At 39.6% G+C, this 16,412-nt stretch overlaps 1 protein-coding gene across 2 annotated transcripts in view; it reads right to left on the minus strand.

Annotated features, from left to right (window-relative positions):
• GLIS3 (GLIS family zinc finger 3) overlaps window positions 1-16,412 on the minus strand; it is a 451,227-nt gene that overhangs the window by 283,608 nt on the left and 151,207 nt on the right. For both annotated transcript variants that reach the window (XM_036331014.1, XM_036331015.1), the window contains one exon: window positions 9,744-10,845. In XM_036331014.1, the coding sequence (XP_036186907.1) occupies window positions 9,744-10,845 (1,102 nt within the window). The remainder of the gene's footprint in view (window positions 1-9,743; window positions 10,846-16,412) is intronic.

Consider the following 16,412-nt stretch of genomic DNA (forward strand, 5'->3'; position numbering starts at 1 on the left):
AACTGACTTAATTTGTACTCCTCTGTCCATCTCAAACATTTAGCTCTATTCTGCATTAATTCAGTCTGAGAAGAAAAAAAATCCAAAATAAATCTAAACAGTAGAGGGTGGGGGAGGAGATCTTTAAAAGGGTCTGACAGGCTTAGCATAATGAGTGCCAGTCCAAACCTTTGTTTAACAGTACTTTACTCTCTTTACAGATTATAAAAGGAAATATTTGACTAATGGAAGGCTACTCATACACGATAATGTATGCAGCCTCTGTCCACATTTTAATCATTTGACATCACTGATCAAATAGCTTTGGTCTCTAGTCTTCCCCAAGTTTTTAAATCTTTAAAGTCCATTATAGAAAACGCTTTTATGCTTGTTTTCACTTACGTGTTCCCTGGCTGACCAGTGGACATAAGAATAATCTGTGTTATATGATTGCTGCCAAGAGATACATTTTAATGAAGAATTAAACTATAAACTAAGAGACAATTGAGATGGTTTGGGAGAAATCAAAGTTTCAATTCACATGCACTAAAGCATACTCAGTGATGCTATTTCCTGAAATTAATTACTATACTAACTATATTTGCATTTGTATTAACTAGGTGTATGATTCTTTCTAATTTTAAAAACATTCATCCCTATTGGATAGGACAAGTTCTTTGTGATTTGCCCAGGGTAAACTTTCAGCCTCACTTCCCACTCTTACCTATTCTGGGTCATCAAACTACTTAGGACTTGTTTCTTTCCCTGGGCTCTTCCACACCCCTGTGCTATCACATGGTGTAGTGCCTCCACTTAAATGGCCTCCTTCCCTTTTTCTGTAAGAACTAGAGACCCAGTGCATGAAATGTGTGTACTGCGGGGGGGGGGGGGGGGTCTTTCAGCCTAGCCTGCACCCTCTTACAATCCAGGACCCCTTGGGGGATGTCTAACTGCTGGTTTAGGCCCGGTCCCTCAGGGATTCCTGCAGGATCCGGCTAAGCTGGCAGTCAGACATCCCTCTTGCAATCTGGGACTGCTGGCTCCTAATCGCTCACCTGCCTGCCTGCCTGCCTGATCACCCATAACCACTCGCCTGCCTGCCTAATTACTCTTAACCACTCTGCCTGCCTGACTGACCACTCCTAAATGCTCGCCTGCCTGCTTGATCACCCCTAACCACCTCTGCCTGCCTGCCTGATCACCCCTAACCACATCTGCCTTGGCCCCCGCCACAGCTTCGTTGGGAAGGACATCCGGAATGACTTCCAGAAGGTCATTCAGCTGTCCAGTCTAATTAGCATACTATGCTTTTATTATTATAGATTACTCTCTGTTTCAAAATGCAGTCACCTCCTCTAAGGAGCCTTCCCAGCCCTGGCAGGTTTGGCTCAATGGATAGAGTGTCAGCCTGCGGAATGAAGGGTCCAGGGCTTGATTCAGGTCAAGGGCATATGCCCAGGTGTGAACTCGATCCCCAGTAGGGGGCATGCAGGAGGCAGCCAATCAATGATTTTCTCTCATCATTAATGTTCCTATCTCTCTTTCCCTCTTCCTTCCACTCTGAAATCAATAAAAAATATATATGTGTGTGTGTGTGTGTGTGTGTGTGTGTGTGTGTGTATATATATATATATATATATATATATATATATATATATTTTGTTTTTTGTTTGTTTTTTTTTTTAAGGAGCCTGCCCAGCCTCTACAAACATAGCTCCAAGTTTCTTCCCATTTTTCCATTAAAACAATTTCTATAGCCCGGCCAATATGAACATATCAGTGCATATACTATTTGCATAGCTATACATTCTGGTCTCCCAATAACTAAACCCCTTCTACTCTCAAAAGTGTTCTGATTTAAATAATAAATTATATGGTCACCCTAAGTTTGGAGCACATTGCCCCTGCCCACCCAGAACCATGTTATCTCATTTTCTAATTTCTCAACAAGTTTCACTTTTTTTTTTTTTTTTTAGTTCTTTAAAATTCTCCCTCAAAAGGATTAATCATTCTTCCTACTCAAGTACATTTTATATGGCCCAAGAAAGTAAAAATAAAAACTGTGCTGCAAAATCAGAAAATACAGGCTTCATTCCACGTTCTCACCAAATTCCTATCTACACCAACCTCTTATATGAGTGATGACACCTATTAGACTAACCCAGCTCCTCCCCTCTGGATGAAGGCAGTCCAGGATCAGACAGGTGGAAAATTGAACCTGCCTGCCCGTGCCTATGGTCTGTGTCTGCCACACATCCACTGGCCAGGGTTACAACACCCATTGTCTTCTTTATAATCTAGAAGCCTTGACTCAATAACTACAGTAGAAACTATTAAATCTGCCTGGAAAACAATTAACATCTCTTTTCCATATCATTCTACTCAGAGCTTGAAGAAACACTTCTGAAAGGTCAAAGAGAATCCAACTATCTCTTTTTTGAAAAAATAAATGTGTTTGGTCTTTCACTCTACACAAAGAATTTGAGTTCAAATTCTTTCTGAACTCAAGATGTCAACTTGACCACTCAAATTACAGGTAATCAAAAAATATATTCCAAAGGTCACAAAAGGCATCACTAATAAATTACCAAACTAATTTTCCACACTGGTACAGTCTGAATGAACTAAGAAACATACATTTTAAAATCTATATAGGAATAAACCTCAAAAGGTTTGAAATATATTCCCTTAATTAGATCATTTATGAAAAATATCTGGAAAGCATTATGCTAAGTGAAATAAGCCAGTCAATGAAGGAAAAATACCACATGATCTCACTCATTTCTGGATAATAAAGACCATTATAAACTTATGAACAAAAATAGATACAGAGGCAGAGCTGCCTCGAACAGACTGTCAAACTACAGCAGGAAGGCCGGGGAGGGTGGGAGGGTAGGAGGGGGGTGGGTAAGAGATCAACCAAAGGACTTGTATGCATGCATATAAGCATAACCAATGGACATAAGACACTGGGGGGTAGGGGAGGCCAGGGGATTGTCAAGGGTGGGAGGGGGAAAAAGGAGACATATGTAATACTCTTTGCAATACTTTAAGCAATAAAAAAATAAATAAATAAATAAATAAAAAAGAAAAATATCTAGATACTTCTTTCTAATTTTAAAAACATTATTTCGGGGCATGGAAATTAGAGAAAAACCACAAAACAAATATGAGCTAAAAGGAACATTAACTGTCATGTAGTTAATGATTTTGCTCAATGAGGAGAAAGCCTCAAATATTTAACCTCTTAGGGTTTCTCTCATTATCTGTTGTTTTTTCCATTAATCCTAGAATTGCAGTGCAAAGAAACATAAACCATGATTTGTTGTAAAACATTTGCCCAAATCTGCCACAAATGTATTTTCACAGAGCAAAGTTCATGACAGGCCAGCTCTCCAGGTAGCATGGATTAAATGTCGTCTAAAGGAAAATAAAACTAAGCCACTACTAATGGAAGGCTTCTAAACTGTGTTTGGGGATGTGAAATACGGCTTGACAGATGCCTAATAAACTGTAGTTAATACCTCTTCTGATGAGAATTTCTGCAGTTTTGCCTTTACCTATAAGAAGTTTGTAATTTAAGGTGACATGTATATGTCTACACAGTAGAGCAAACATGTATATACACAGATAAATATGCCAGTATCTTTTTCTTATGTAAAATTTTTTTTTGGGGGGGGGGCATAATCTTGTAATTTAGTTATAGTTTTTTTAATTATTGAGTTTGCATTAAATATTTGACAGACTGATGCCTTGTTGATACAATTTGGAAGCTACACTCTCTCTGATCTTTACCAGATGTATCACTTGTGGTGTTTCAGCCTCAAAAGACAAAGAGGATATTAATGATAATTTTATTTATTTAATCACTTCAAGGAAGATTTGATAAAAAGGAAAACTAAATATTTTGGTAACTTACTAATTCTCCAGAAATATCCAAAGTAGCAAAAATGTTTTGAAGATCACTTTATATTAAAAGCAGAAAGGCTGCATTATATTTGGAAGACAGAACACTCTCTCTTCTTACCTTTAAAAATGCGAGTGATGTGACAGATTTGTCAGTTCCACTTTTAACTCAGGGAGGCAAGGAGGTGGTGATGATAGACATTGCTCAGCACAGTTTCATCCCAACCTTAACTGACTATTAATTGTAGAGAAAGTGTACTCTGAATAGGAAATGGACACTCAGTTGAAAGCCTTCTGCCACTATCTGAGTCACTCTATTATCTTATCTCTTGTCCCTGAATTTTGTTCCAAGGGAACATTAAATTACCCTAATCACTATCAGGGCATGGATGATAATGAAGATGTACTCCTCCTAAACACTGCCTCCCTACACCTTGATTAAAATGACAAGGTAGGCTTCCATTTATCTAGAGTTCAATGTCAGGACATGAAAGCTTTGAGAGCACTGATTCTCACCCTTGGCTGCCCATTAGAATAACCAGGGAAGCTGCAACCCAGAGCAATTACATCACAGACTCTGGGGGTGGGACCCAGGTATGCATATTTTATAAAGCTCTTTTAGGGATTCCAAAGTCATTCAAGGACCACTGCCCTAGAGGCACTAAGTAGGCAACAGTCAAACAATTTACTAGTCTTAGAAAAATCACTTAAATCTCTAGGCTTTGTTCCCCTCATCTGAAAAAAAATGGTATGTGTGGACAGGAATTAGGGTTATACTTATTGATTTTCTTATACTTTTAAATAAAAATGTATACTTATAGTTATGGAATATTTCAACACAGGCATCAAAGCATAGAAACTATTTTAAGATACTTGTGATACCTATGCTACCACCACCAAGCTAAAAAGAAATTAATATATTGCTGTATTTGTTTCAGTTCTCTCACTTGTTGGGGGGAAAAAAAAGATAAAACAAAATTCCCATATCCTATTTATTCCGATTTCTTTGCTCTCTAGAAATATCCATTATCTTAAGGTTACGGTTTATCCTGACCACCCCAGTTTATTGTACACAAGCAATTATATACCTACAACGACTATATAATACTGCTTAGTGTGCGTTTAAAGGTACATAAATTGTATTACACTGTGTATATCCTTTGGCATTTAAGTTTTCATTCAACATGGTTTTTTGAGATATATCCATATTAGCATCTCTCCAATCTATATAGAGGTTTATATCTAGTTCATTAATTTTAAACTCCCTTATACTATTTCATTAGGAATAAACCACAGTTTATTGATTTACCTTGTCTATGGATACTTAGTTCATTTACCATTTTAAAAGCAGAGGCACAATAAATACCAGTTTGTGTGTCTTCCTGCCACCATATGTAAGAGTTTCTCTAGGTAGGGGAGACACTCAGACATGTTTTTTTTGGACATCCTTACCTTCTTCTGTCCTAGATATTCCCAATTTTTTCCAAAGTAGTTACACCAATTTATTCTCACCAGCAGTATTAAAGCATTCCCCATTCTCCGTACTTTCATCAATACTTGACAATATGAGAACTTATTAACTGCACCAAAATGAAGCTTGTGGAGTGGTAACTAATAATTATGCTTCTTAGATGGTATTTTCCTAAGGTCTCTTCTGGTCGTATTATCGTGGTCACCACATCAACACCAAGTCTTATCAAAATAACAAAATAAAGGATGTGGAAAAAACCTTCCATGGTTTATACTGAATTTACTTTTCCTCAAGAAATGTCTTTCATGGCAAATGCTGGCCCATGAACCCATAAATCAGTCCATTAAAGAGGAATGGGGACATGGCCTAGCTCTGTATTTATTTTCTTGTACTCATAATCCAATGTTACTTAAAAAGCAAACTTGCCCAGTATTCAAGCCAAAGCAAATACTCTGGATTTTGCCAGGCAAAATGCCTGTGGAGAAATGAGTCAATTCATACAAAATTCAAAGCTGTCTTTGGTCAGTGACATTTTCGTGAAAATCTGTGGGTGGGTAAAAGTTTTGCAAAATTCCTTTTTGCTATTGGATAAAATTCATCCAGGAAAAATAAGCAAAATTTAAGTGGCGACCCACATTCCCCTTAATTCCCTTATTAACACTCCCTAACCTCCCAGCACAACTGCTTTCTATTGTGCACGAAGGAAGCCATCAGTGTTCCAAACCCTGGCAACAGGATCCTGTCCCTCTACTTACTCTGCTCCCATCAGATAGGCTTTCTCACGAGGCATACTAGCCGACTGAGCAAGCTTCAGCTCATTCAAGACATACCTTCCTGGGAATGCTACCCAGGCACTGCACACTCAACTTAATAGCAAAAAGACCTACAGTAAAAACATGCTCAGCATACACTCTGTTGGAACCATTACTATGGATACTGTTAGAGATGGTTAGTGTACATCTATAGTTTTGGGTTACACTTTTAGGAATCTGAAATTTAGGGGTTGAGGAAAGAAATTCAGACTCAAGAGACTTGTTCTTACTTGGGAATTAGAAACCCTATCATCTCAGAAAAACATAACAAAATTTAGCACAATTATGCCCAGAAATGCTCAAAAGTTCTGTTAATTCTAAGATTCATCAGTGTTGGGGTTTGTCTAAATTCAGGAGGGTTTAAATAGAATGATTTTGCACCTAGGAATTACTTGAGTTAGTAAACAGCAGTGAATGGACTCAGATATTTTTAAGATAATATTGCCATATCTCAGTTTCTGATTTAACTGAGTTCTGCCTGTTTGCCTAAGGAGGCCTTTACTTCTCAAGGCCTTGGACATTGGCTGGGTTTATTTCTGCAATCCAGGCCAGGCCTGGGAAAAAAGCACCTGGTTTGACTTTCCATAGAAGCAATAGGATGAGACATAGAGAAGGGTGGAGTTTCGTGGATGGGAAAGAGAAAAGAAACAATTTCTTCTTCCAGTAAGTTAAACGAATAATACATTAACGATCCTACCCCCATTCTGCCACCTAGAACCTTAAGTAGTCGGAATCCCAGAGTTCTGAGCTACAATCAGGGGTTCTGAGAATGCATCTCCCATGCATGACGTGGAATTTGGCGTCGAAGGAGGATCCAGTGGCAGCCTCTGACTGTAAGCAAGCTGTCACTGCGTAGCCCTTTCACACACTCTCTTCATGACCCCAGATACTCACCGTGCTGCTTATAGCCACGGTCACCTACACAACCGGGTCACTACCTCTTTCTAGGGTCAATAAGTGAGTGAAAATGATGACTAACTTTAACTATGAGCCACAGAAAATTAATCACGGTTAAACATACATGAACCAATGTAAAGTGCTCCTAGCTTTTGCAGCATGTGACATAGCCACAAAAACCCAAAGATCACTGCATGTCTCCAAAAGGGGAATGTGGTCATTTTCCTTGGCAAGGATCTTGAGCTTTGAATCAACTACCATTAGATTTCAAAGCAGTAGGAGATGAAACATTTTGGTTTTAACAGTTCTTTGTGTCTGGATTCTAAGAGTGTAACAACTGGTTTTACCAAAAGCAGACAAATGCATCTTTTTCAGATGTGCATTCACATTAAGCACAATGTCTTCTATCAATAGACTACAACTTGAGAAGACTGCTAAATTTTCACAGAAAATTATTTGTTGCCAGTTAGCTTTGGCCTTACAAATCAGGCAAATGACATGTAGCAACATAACAGTTTTCAGAAGACATAACGTTCATGATATGTATGTGTTATATGAAAATGGATGTCTTCCTGCTAAAAATACATAGTCCCAAGACTAGAACTGCAGTGTAAGTCAGCTCCTAAGAAATTCTGTTTTGTATAAATACATTTTCACTATAACATGTGTAAGTAAATGCTTTGTGGTTCTAAATTTGATATTCAATAAATCCCACAATCTGAATTTTGCAAAGATTCCATTTAGAAGTGGGAAGTGGGCAGCTTAGGGGAGAGAGAAATCACTTCTCATACCCATCCTGGACAATAGGATGGAAAGCTCTGCAGAGGCATGCAAACATCCACCTCTTAGTCTTCCACTTAAGTATTTCTATTTTTAATAGTCATCATGCACTTTAGCAAAAGTCAACTTGTCATATGCCTTTGCAAAGTTAAGAACAGTGGGAAAATGGGGAGTCCTACTGCACAAAAATTAATTTTGCAATGCCAAAAACATTTTTTGGATAATTTAAGCCTTTATGTGTTTTGGGTGTGTTGTTGTTGTTGTTGTTGTGTTGTTTTCAGTAAAACCAAATCCAGCACACTATTTTCAGCCAGAATTAGTCATAACTAAAAGTTTGGACTGCTTTCGTTCGGAGACGAAATGTCTTTCCTGCTTGCAATAGGCCTCTGTGTTCCAAGCAGAGTAAACGGAATTGCCTTCAATTGCTTGTCTCTTTCTGGCATTTTTAATGCAGAACCCTACTGAAAGAGTAACGTTTTGCCACCTGGAATGTAATTATTCTTTTCACTCCTATAACCTGGCAGTCTCACCATGTATCAGCGTCAAGTTTTCCTTAAGAAAAATCACAACATGGGGCATAATGTAACAACAAGAAATGCAATTTCATTCTGCCAGAAATTCTTAAAACTCTTTCAAAAATACTGAATGGCGAAAAAGTGCATCTAATACTTGCATGATAGCTATCATCTGTTTGGTTTGCTTTTACATGAATGGGACAACTTGACCAATCTATAATCAACATACACATGGTCCAGATGATTTATCATCAAGATATACTACAGAAAGAAGGAATTCTGTCTAGGGGATCCTGGTCTAACTAAGTTCCTTTTCGAAATGATTTATATATTTCACACATTTAGTGACCTGTAGCATATCCAATATCCAGGGAGTACCTATGATTCTCAGATTTTAGCTCTAAAAGAAATAATCCTGTCCATCTAAACTAATATAAAACGCATGCTCTTTTTTCCAAGAGTTAAGTGAGCTGTCTGAGATTGTGCAAAACTGTCTGTGATCCCAAGGGTGATGTCCTGCTTATAAACACGGAGGGTTTCTGTGAGGTGTGAGATGATTGTGAAATCATTTCAGAGCCATATTATTAAAAAAGAGTCAATTTTGCCAAGAAACAGAGATAGTTCCAGGATTGATGTTATGAAAGGGGGAGGCAGAGGAAAAAATAGACAACATGCTCACTTCCTTCAACGCCAAAGGGACATTTCCCTCTTGGTTCTTTCTCCTACACTACTTTACAGAATGCTCTCTCCTCAAAGTTCAGTGAGATTCTATGAGATTCTGCCCCTGTGGCATCCCCTGGGTGTTTTATGCCAGCTATAAATCATTAACTAACCTCACAACCCTGGAGTGTGCAGTGTGGAGGCAGGCAAGAGGGTTCACACGGGCAAAAGGTGTTTACTAGCCAAGTGGCTAAATGTGAGTTCCTTTCAAATATCAGAACCAGCCCACCCCCGACCCCATTACTAGCCCGGTCATTAGAGAGAACAAAAAAATCACAAAATATTTGCTTTGAAAAAGACATAAAGCTTACTTGGGGTGCAGTGTGTGTTCCTCTGCCCTGCACATTTCAGCAACTTCACGTTGGTGCCTGGTAGGCATCTACTTTCCAACATTTTGGATGTTGTGGCAGATCAATGTCCCCTGACATGGTAGATCATTTACATTTGCAGAATAGAATCAAGAAGCGAAGGGATACCCAGCAGCTAATAATTAAAGAAACGTTCCTCTTCCTCACACTGAAGAGGAGTCAAATCTCGTGGATACCTAGACCCCCATGCACCATCCAAATCCCATTAAAAGAGAAAATGTCCCCTGACTTGTGGGCCGACTGTGGAAAAACACATGCACTTTCCAGGGGCGCACAGGGGCTTTGGAAAACTCACCGTGCACTTGTTGGGCTTCTCTCCGGAGTGGACTCTCATGTGGATCAGCAGTTTGTAGCGGGCGTTGAATGGCTTGTACCTCCGAGGACACCCTGCCCAGAAGCAGGTGAAGTCTTCCCCTTTGCGCTGGTCTATGTGCACCTTCTCAATGTGCCGCACAAGTTCCTCCTGCTGGTCATACAAGGCGCTGCAGTCGATCCAGCGACAGCAGTGCTTGCCCCCCATGTCGTCCATGTCCCCATCCTCCTCCAGGGCCAGTGTCTGGGCATGGGGCACCAGCTCCTGGTGGTGCAGGTGCGGGTGGGCATGGTAAGGGGGTGGGGGGCCTTGGGGCTGGGGTGGCAGAGGAGGCAGAGGAGACGCGGAGGGCAGGTCTAGAGCCCCTCCCGGGAAGTCATCCAGTCGTTCCGTCTTCAGCAGGCCGGCTGGCTGGCCCTCGGACCCGGGCAGGCCATGCTGCACCACCATGTTGTTGACCAGGGGCTGGAGGCCTCCATGCTCCAGCTGCTGCATGCGCTCATACTCCAGCGCGCAGTCATCCTCATAAGCTGGGAGCACCAGGCCGCTGCCGGCCACCCGCACACCCTTCTGGCTGTTGGGCACTGCACATGGCTGGGGGATGCAGCTCCCGCGCACCCCCAGGAAATGCCCATAGACCTCGGGCTGCGGGGACATGTTGGCCGGGGAAGCCCTGGACCCATTGATGTAGGCGACCAAGGAAGTGGGAGAGGTGCGAATGATGGTATTGAAGTCTATGCCAATGCCATCGGACAGCGGGGACAGGGACAGGGCTCTCTTCTTGGAGCGGGCCGAATGTGACCTGGCTGAAGAGTGGCGGGGACTAGAGTAAGGAGAGTGGCTATTTTCCATGCCAAAAAGGTAGGCTGGCAAAGAGTTAGAGACACTGTTGCTGGACATGGCTGTCCCCGGAGGAAGGCTAAAGAGATCCCCTAGGTCAGTGCCATTCTGAGAGCTGTGGTTGGCAGAGAGCGAAGGGAGAGCTCTGTAGCCTTGAGTCCACTCTTGTTTCACACTCAACGCTGACTGACTTTCCGTCAGACTCAAAGTCGTGGATGCCAAAGATTCACGTGAAATAAGGGACCTAGAACAGCAGCCAGAAGGGGGGGAAAAAGACAAACATTTTAGCAGGATATAAATTGCTTAAGAGCTAAAAGAACATTGACAATCCCTTAAGTAGTTCCCCTAATTACATTCCCGGCTAAACACACATTCTTTGGCTAAGATAACACCAAGGCTTTTAGTTCCAGGTAAATAACATTTTACCAAGAACAATAAAGGCTAATGCTCACCGGACTAATAAAACAAAAGATTGATTGTTATACATAATCTTAATACTTTAATGATAATAAATAGTCCTTGCTTTATTTTTTAAACATTATTTAATGTACGGGAAAAATTCGAGACCTAGGAATGATTATTGATGCCTGTGTCATAGCAAACCAAATAAGCAAGTATTTATTAAGTACCTACTGTGTGCAACACACTAAAAATAGGCACTGCAAGGAATACAAGTCCACACAAAGTCCCAGTCTTTGAGGAAGATCAATTTGGTGAGGTAAAACATAAACCCATGCTTGACTTGAAAAAAAGTAAATCCTGGAAGTCAAAATGTCATCCAGGATATATAATAATAATTTCTTCATTTTGCGACAATCCCTCTCCTGTTCTTCTTACCCTTTTTCAAAGCATGCCTCATGTAACAGTATTTACCTGCATATCAAAATGGTTTCTAATGTAGCCTGGCCACCTTAAAATTCATTTTGCTTTACTATGGTATCATTGCCTTAAAAAATCACTAAAGAGAAAAACCTTTGTCCCTTGGATGGAAAATTTGTTACAAAAGCTAGAAATAACTCACTGTATTTCTCAATCAGACATGATGAATATCAGAAAAACCTGGCTTACTTATATGTACCTACATTGGATTTTAGAGATCTTTTTTATGACAAAAAATTAATCAAAAACAAAATTATATATATCTTCCCATATACTACTTCCAAAGGAACTGAGGGAAAAGAGAAGCATTCTCACCCCATCTGCTCTTCTTGCTCCTTTTTATAAAATGGAAACCAGGAACACTGTTTCCTACAAGCATGAGATATTAGCCAGAAAATATCTCAGCTCTGAAATGCATAGTATAAGGTGATAGATAACACCATTATGGATGTGATGTTTCCATCAGGTGAAGTAATGTTTGCCAATGACAAACACAGCAGGAATGGACGCCCAGTTGCCCTTGACACAAATTTTTTTTCTTGGTCTACATCCTTATATTCGGGCTGAAGTCCTTTTGCAATCCCCAAAGTGGTTTCTGAACCATCTGTGTCTGAATTCCCCATGGACACTTTCAATTATTTTCCCAGCACACCTGCAGCGTGCAGCTCTCCCTACAGAACTCAGGTGAAGGTTCCTGATGATTGAATGTCAAGGACCTTTTGGTCCCTTCCCCAGGGAGATTCAGGAATTGCTTTCTGACCCAAGAAAAATCAGTAGCTGTGTCATATATAAGGCAAAGACAACTGACTTTGCTTTATGCCCCAAGGTTGAGAGAGTTTACAGAACATTCTCAAATGCTGCATTTGCCTGGTCACTGTCACACTAACGCATTTCAGATTTTTAAGCAGCAAAGAGCAGGCAGAAAGTATTTTATCCACTTGTATGTACTCTGCATATGTAATTATATTATTTGCTGGAAGGGCAGCCTACACTGAGACATGTTTATTTGTTCCATTGTCCAGAGATATTTCATACTTTTCTCAAATGATACTTAAATGATACTTAACTATGACTCAATTTAAATCTGAGCACAACCCCATGCAGGCATGTTCCTTAACTCCTCAAACATCAATGTCTAAGACAATTACCATACACTTTTTTCAGAAGGCAAAGTCTATATTCTATTCACTAAGGCAATAATATACATAAAGAATTCTCTCTTCCATCTCAACATGTAATAAGAATAAAATTTACAACAAATGGCCTTTACCTATTGGCTCTCATCCCTCCTGTACAATTACCCCTATCTTTTACCTTTCAGAGTTCTAACCCATAACCTCCCCCAAATACACTAGCTCTCAATCATAGTCCTCTTTCCAAAGATGTTATACACTGGCTGCCTGTACTGTGCCTTAAACATAGCTAACTTCCTCAATAAAATTCAAAGCCTTTCCACAGAAGGGATCATTTTCATCTCCCCCAGCACCCACCAGAGTGTTAAGATATATAAGTTTCCAAAAAGTGGTTGATTAAGAAAGTAAATAAATAGTCAGTAACTAAGTAAAATTTTCTTCTTAGCCTGGCCGGCGTGGCTCAGAGATTGAGCGTCGACCTACGAACTAGGAGGTCACGGTTTGATTCCTAGTCAGAGCACATACCTGGGTTACAGGCTGGATCCCCAGTATGGGGCATGCAGAAGGTGGCCAATCAATGATTCTCTCTCATCATTAATGTTTCTGTCTCTCTCTCCCTCTTCCTTCCTCTCTGAAATCAATAAAAATATATTTAAAAAATAAATGAAATAACTTCTTCTTAAGGACCAAATTCCTTATAGAAGCCCTGGCCAGTGGGTTACTCAGTGGTTAGAGAATCGGCCCTCACACCAAAGGGTTACAGATTATATTCCAGTCCCCTGGTTGGGTTGAATGGTAAGCAACCAATCCATGAGTCTTTCTCACATATGTCTCTCTTTCTCCTACCCTCTCTTTTTCTCTCTCCCTCAGTCCTCCCTCCCTGCCACACTCTCTAAAGATCAATGGAAAAAATATCATCTAATGAGGATTAAAAACAAAAAAAAATCCTTATAGAAGTACAAGTGAAGCAGCATTTGATAGGTAGTCACCTACCAGTTGGACCACATACATCCTCCATCGACTTCCCCACATCATATCCCACATGTGGTTCATAATGCTCTGCTTGATTAAAGGACCTGGTATAATAGGCCTAAAGTCACACAAGCTGTGATTGAAACCCACATTTTCTGTTCTCTTTCTGCAACAACATGCTGAATGACTGAAAGGTTCCAAAGGGCTCTCTCTTATAGCCCCTGCTACTATGCACACCAGGCCTATGGGAAAGAAAGTGACAAAGAGCTGTGGTTCTGTCACCTTACTGAGAGCAATCTCCATTTCCATATGGTCATCTGATCCTTGGGATATTATTTCTGGTGACTGGTTAATTTGGAGCTTTATGTGAAAGAAAAGCAATATAGCTCAAACAAAATAAAACCAATATGATAAATTCAGAAACTATCAGTGAAACACGTTAGGATGGCTAGTGAAGCAAGAATTCAGTAACTCTCATGGGGCCATAAGAGGAGTGATGGTCAAAGTGAATGGCTTGGTTCAAGGCCAAGATCAAAAGAAATACTAACTTATAGATCATGTGCAATTCCTCAAACTGAGAGAGAGAGAGAGAGAGAGAGAGAGAGAGAGAGAGAGAGAGAGAGAGAGAGAGAGAGAGAGAGAGAGATCTCCCCTGGAAGAATTAGTACTGCATCTAAACACAGAATGGTTTTATAAAGTGTTAGAACTTACAGCCCAGACTCCATTCTCAGCCCCTTGGCCTCCTCTGAGCTTTGTGGACACAGTCCAACCCAAAAGGAAATGCAAGGAAATTCCATCCCCAGAAATCAGCTCAGTAAGTTCCGGTTTAGGAGAGAAAAATGGGTGCCTTTTTGGATCTGGAATGACATTATTAGATTGGTGGTTCAACTTTGTAACTGAAAAACTTGTGATACAAGACAAAGTCTTTAGACTTCCTGTGTTTTGGGTCCATTATCTATAAAACAGGGATAATACTTGCGGGAAGTTTATAAATATTCAATCACAAAATATAGGATCACAATAGACGTGAAAGCACTCACAAAACTAAACATATACAAAACCCAGGCAAGTAGCATGCAGTCTCTTCTACTTCCCAACTTTTGCCAGATTTGTATATGAAGTGACTGTAATGAGGTTATTTATCAGCGCCTCAGCCTCAACACTTTAGGGAAAATATATATTCGGTCTTCGTTTTGCAGAGTGTTTACAATGCCTAAATCAAGAATGGCTCCTGGATCTTTAGGAAGATAAGGTATAGTTTGCATTTCTCATTATTAGGGCTAGTCAGAAATGGTTGGGAAATTAATGAAGGCAAATATACAGCATTAGGGTATGATTCTCATCACTGGAGTACACAGAATCCAACAAAGCTAAGGAAGAGTGCTTTTCCCAGGATGAGGCACTCCAGAAAAAAATACTCAAAGGGGTCAAAAGAAGAAATACAGTCAGTAAATCTATACTATCTACTCAATAATTAAGAAATGCAAATCAGTAATTAAGAAATGCAAATTTAAAAAAATAAAATTTTGCACATCAAATTGGCAAAGTAATAAAAATAGTAATTCCTATATTTGATAAGATACGAGGAAGCAGGAACTCTCAAGACTATTGGTGAGTTTATAAACGGGTAAGCCTTTTCTGTGGTACGTTGAAGAATACACATCAAAATGCTCAAAACTATACATTTCCAGCAAATCTTATTTCTAAGAAATTATTCTAATAACCAGAAATAAGCAACAAAATACTATTTATAGGATTGAACAAGTACAGTGTTACTTAAAGTATTTAAGTAAAGTGAAAATAAATGCCCAGTAACAAAAGACTGATAAAAAAATTATAGTTGTATTTATATGCTTTTTAAATAAAATGGAATCTTAGGTAGGAAGAAGCCATTATATAATGCTGAAGACTTTTGTTACAAAAGAAAGAGTTTACATTAACTAAACAAAGTAATTATAACACTACGTAGATTATTAGATCAATCTGATACAAAGAAAAACCTATGCTTATGTGTTTGCATATAATTAGAACAGTGGTTCTCAACCTTCCTAATGCCGCGACCCTTTAATACAGTTCCTCATGTTGTGGTGACCCCCAATTTCATTGTTACAAAGTGAACATAATTAAAGCATAGTGATTAATCACAAAAACAATATGTAATTATATATGTGTTTTCCGATGGTCTTAGGTGACCCCTGTGAAAGGGTCGTTCGACTCCCAAAGGGGTCGCGACCCACAGGTTGAGAACCGCTGAATTAGAAGGTTGTATATTAAAATTCCACCCATGGTTGCCTGTGCATGGTCAGATGCAGGGTGACTATCATTTATTGCCTTGTGCTTTTCCATATTTTCTATAATAAGTAAGAATTACATAGATAATCAAGAAAAACATTAAAATTTACAGCTGTCTATAGGGTAGTCATCATTCAAACTGAACAGTTCCTGCCTCCACTCCACAACACTCTCCTCTTGGATAAAACACAAAGCTGATTCTCTCTCCATCCTTATTTCTAGGCAGCAAACGCCTTCAAGTTGAACTGTTGCTTCCTGTCCTTTCTCTCTTCTGAAAGAACATACAAACCAAGCATTACAAATGTGACCTTTTCAAATTCCTAAAAGTAAGTTTCATACTTCACCAAGCCCCTTTCCAACTCCTGTTTTTTGCCCATCCTGCAAAAAGAATTATTTCAATAGGAGGACTCACAGAATACATAGTCAAAAACCTAAGTCAGTGCATCTTTAAGATGTTGTCTTTTAAGGATATAAAATTATGCTAAGGAACCAAATATGGCAGAAAACACTGACATAATAACACTTCTCTGGTCAA

Source organism: Myotis myotis, unplaced genomic scaffold (assembly GCF_014108235.1).
Source record: "Myotis myotis isolate mMyoMyo1 unplaced genomic scaffold, mMyoMyo1.p scaffold_m19_p_12, whole genome shotgun sequence".
NCBI classification, from domain to species: domain Eukaryota; kingdom Metazoa; phylum Chordata; class Mammalia; order Chiroptera; family Vespertilionidae; genus Myotis; species Myotis myotis.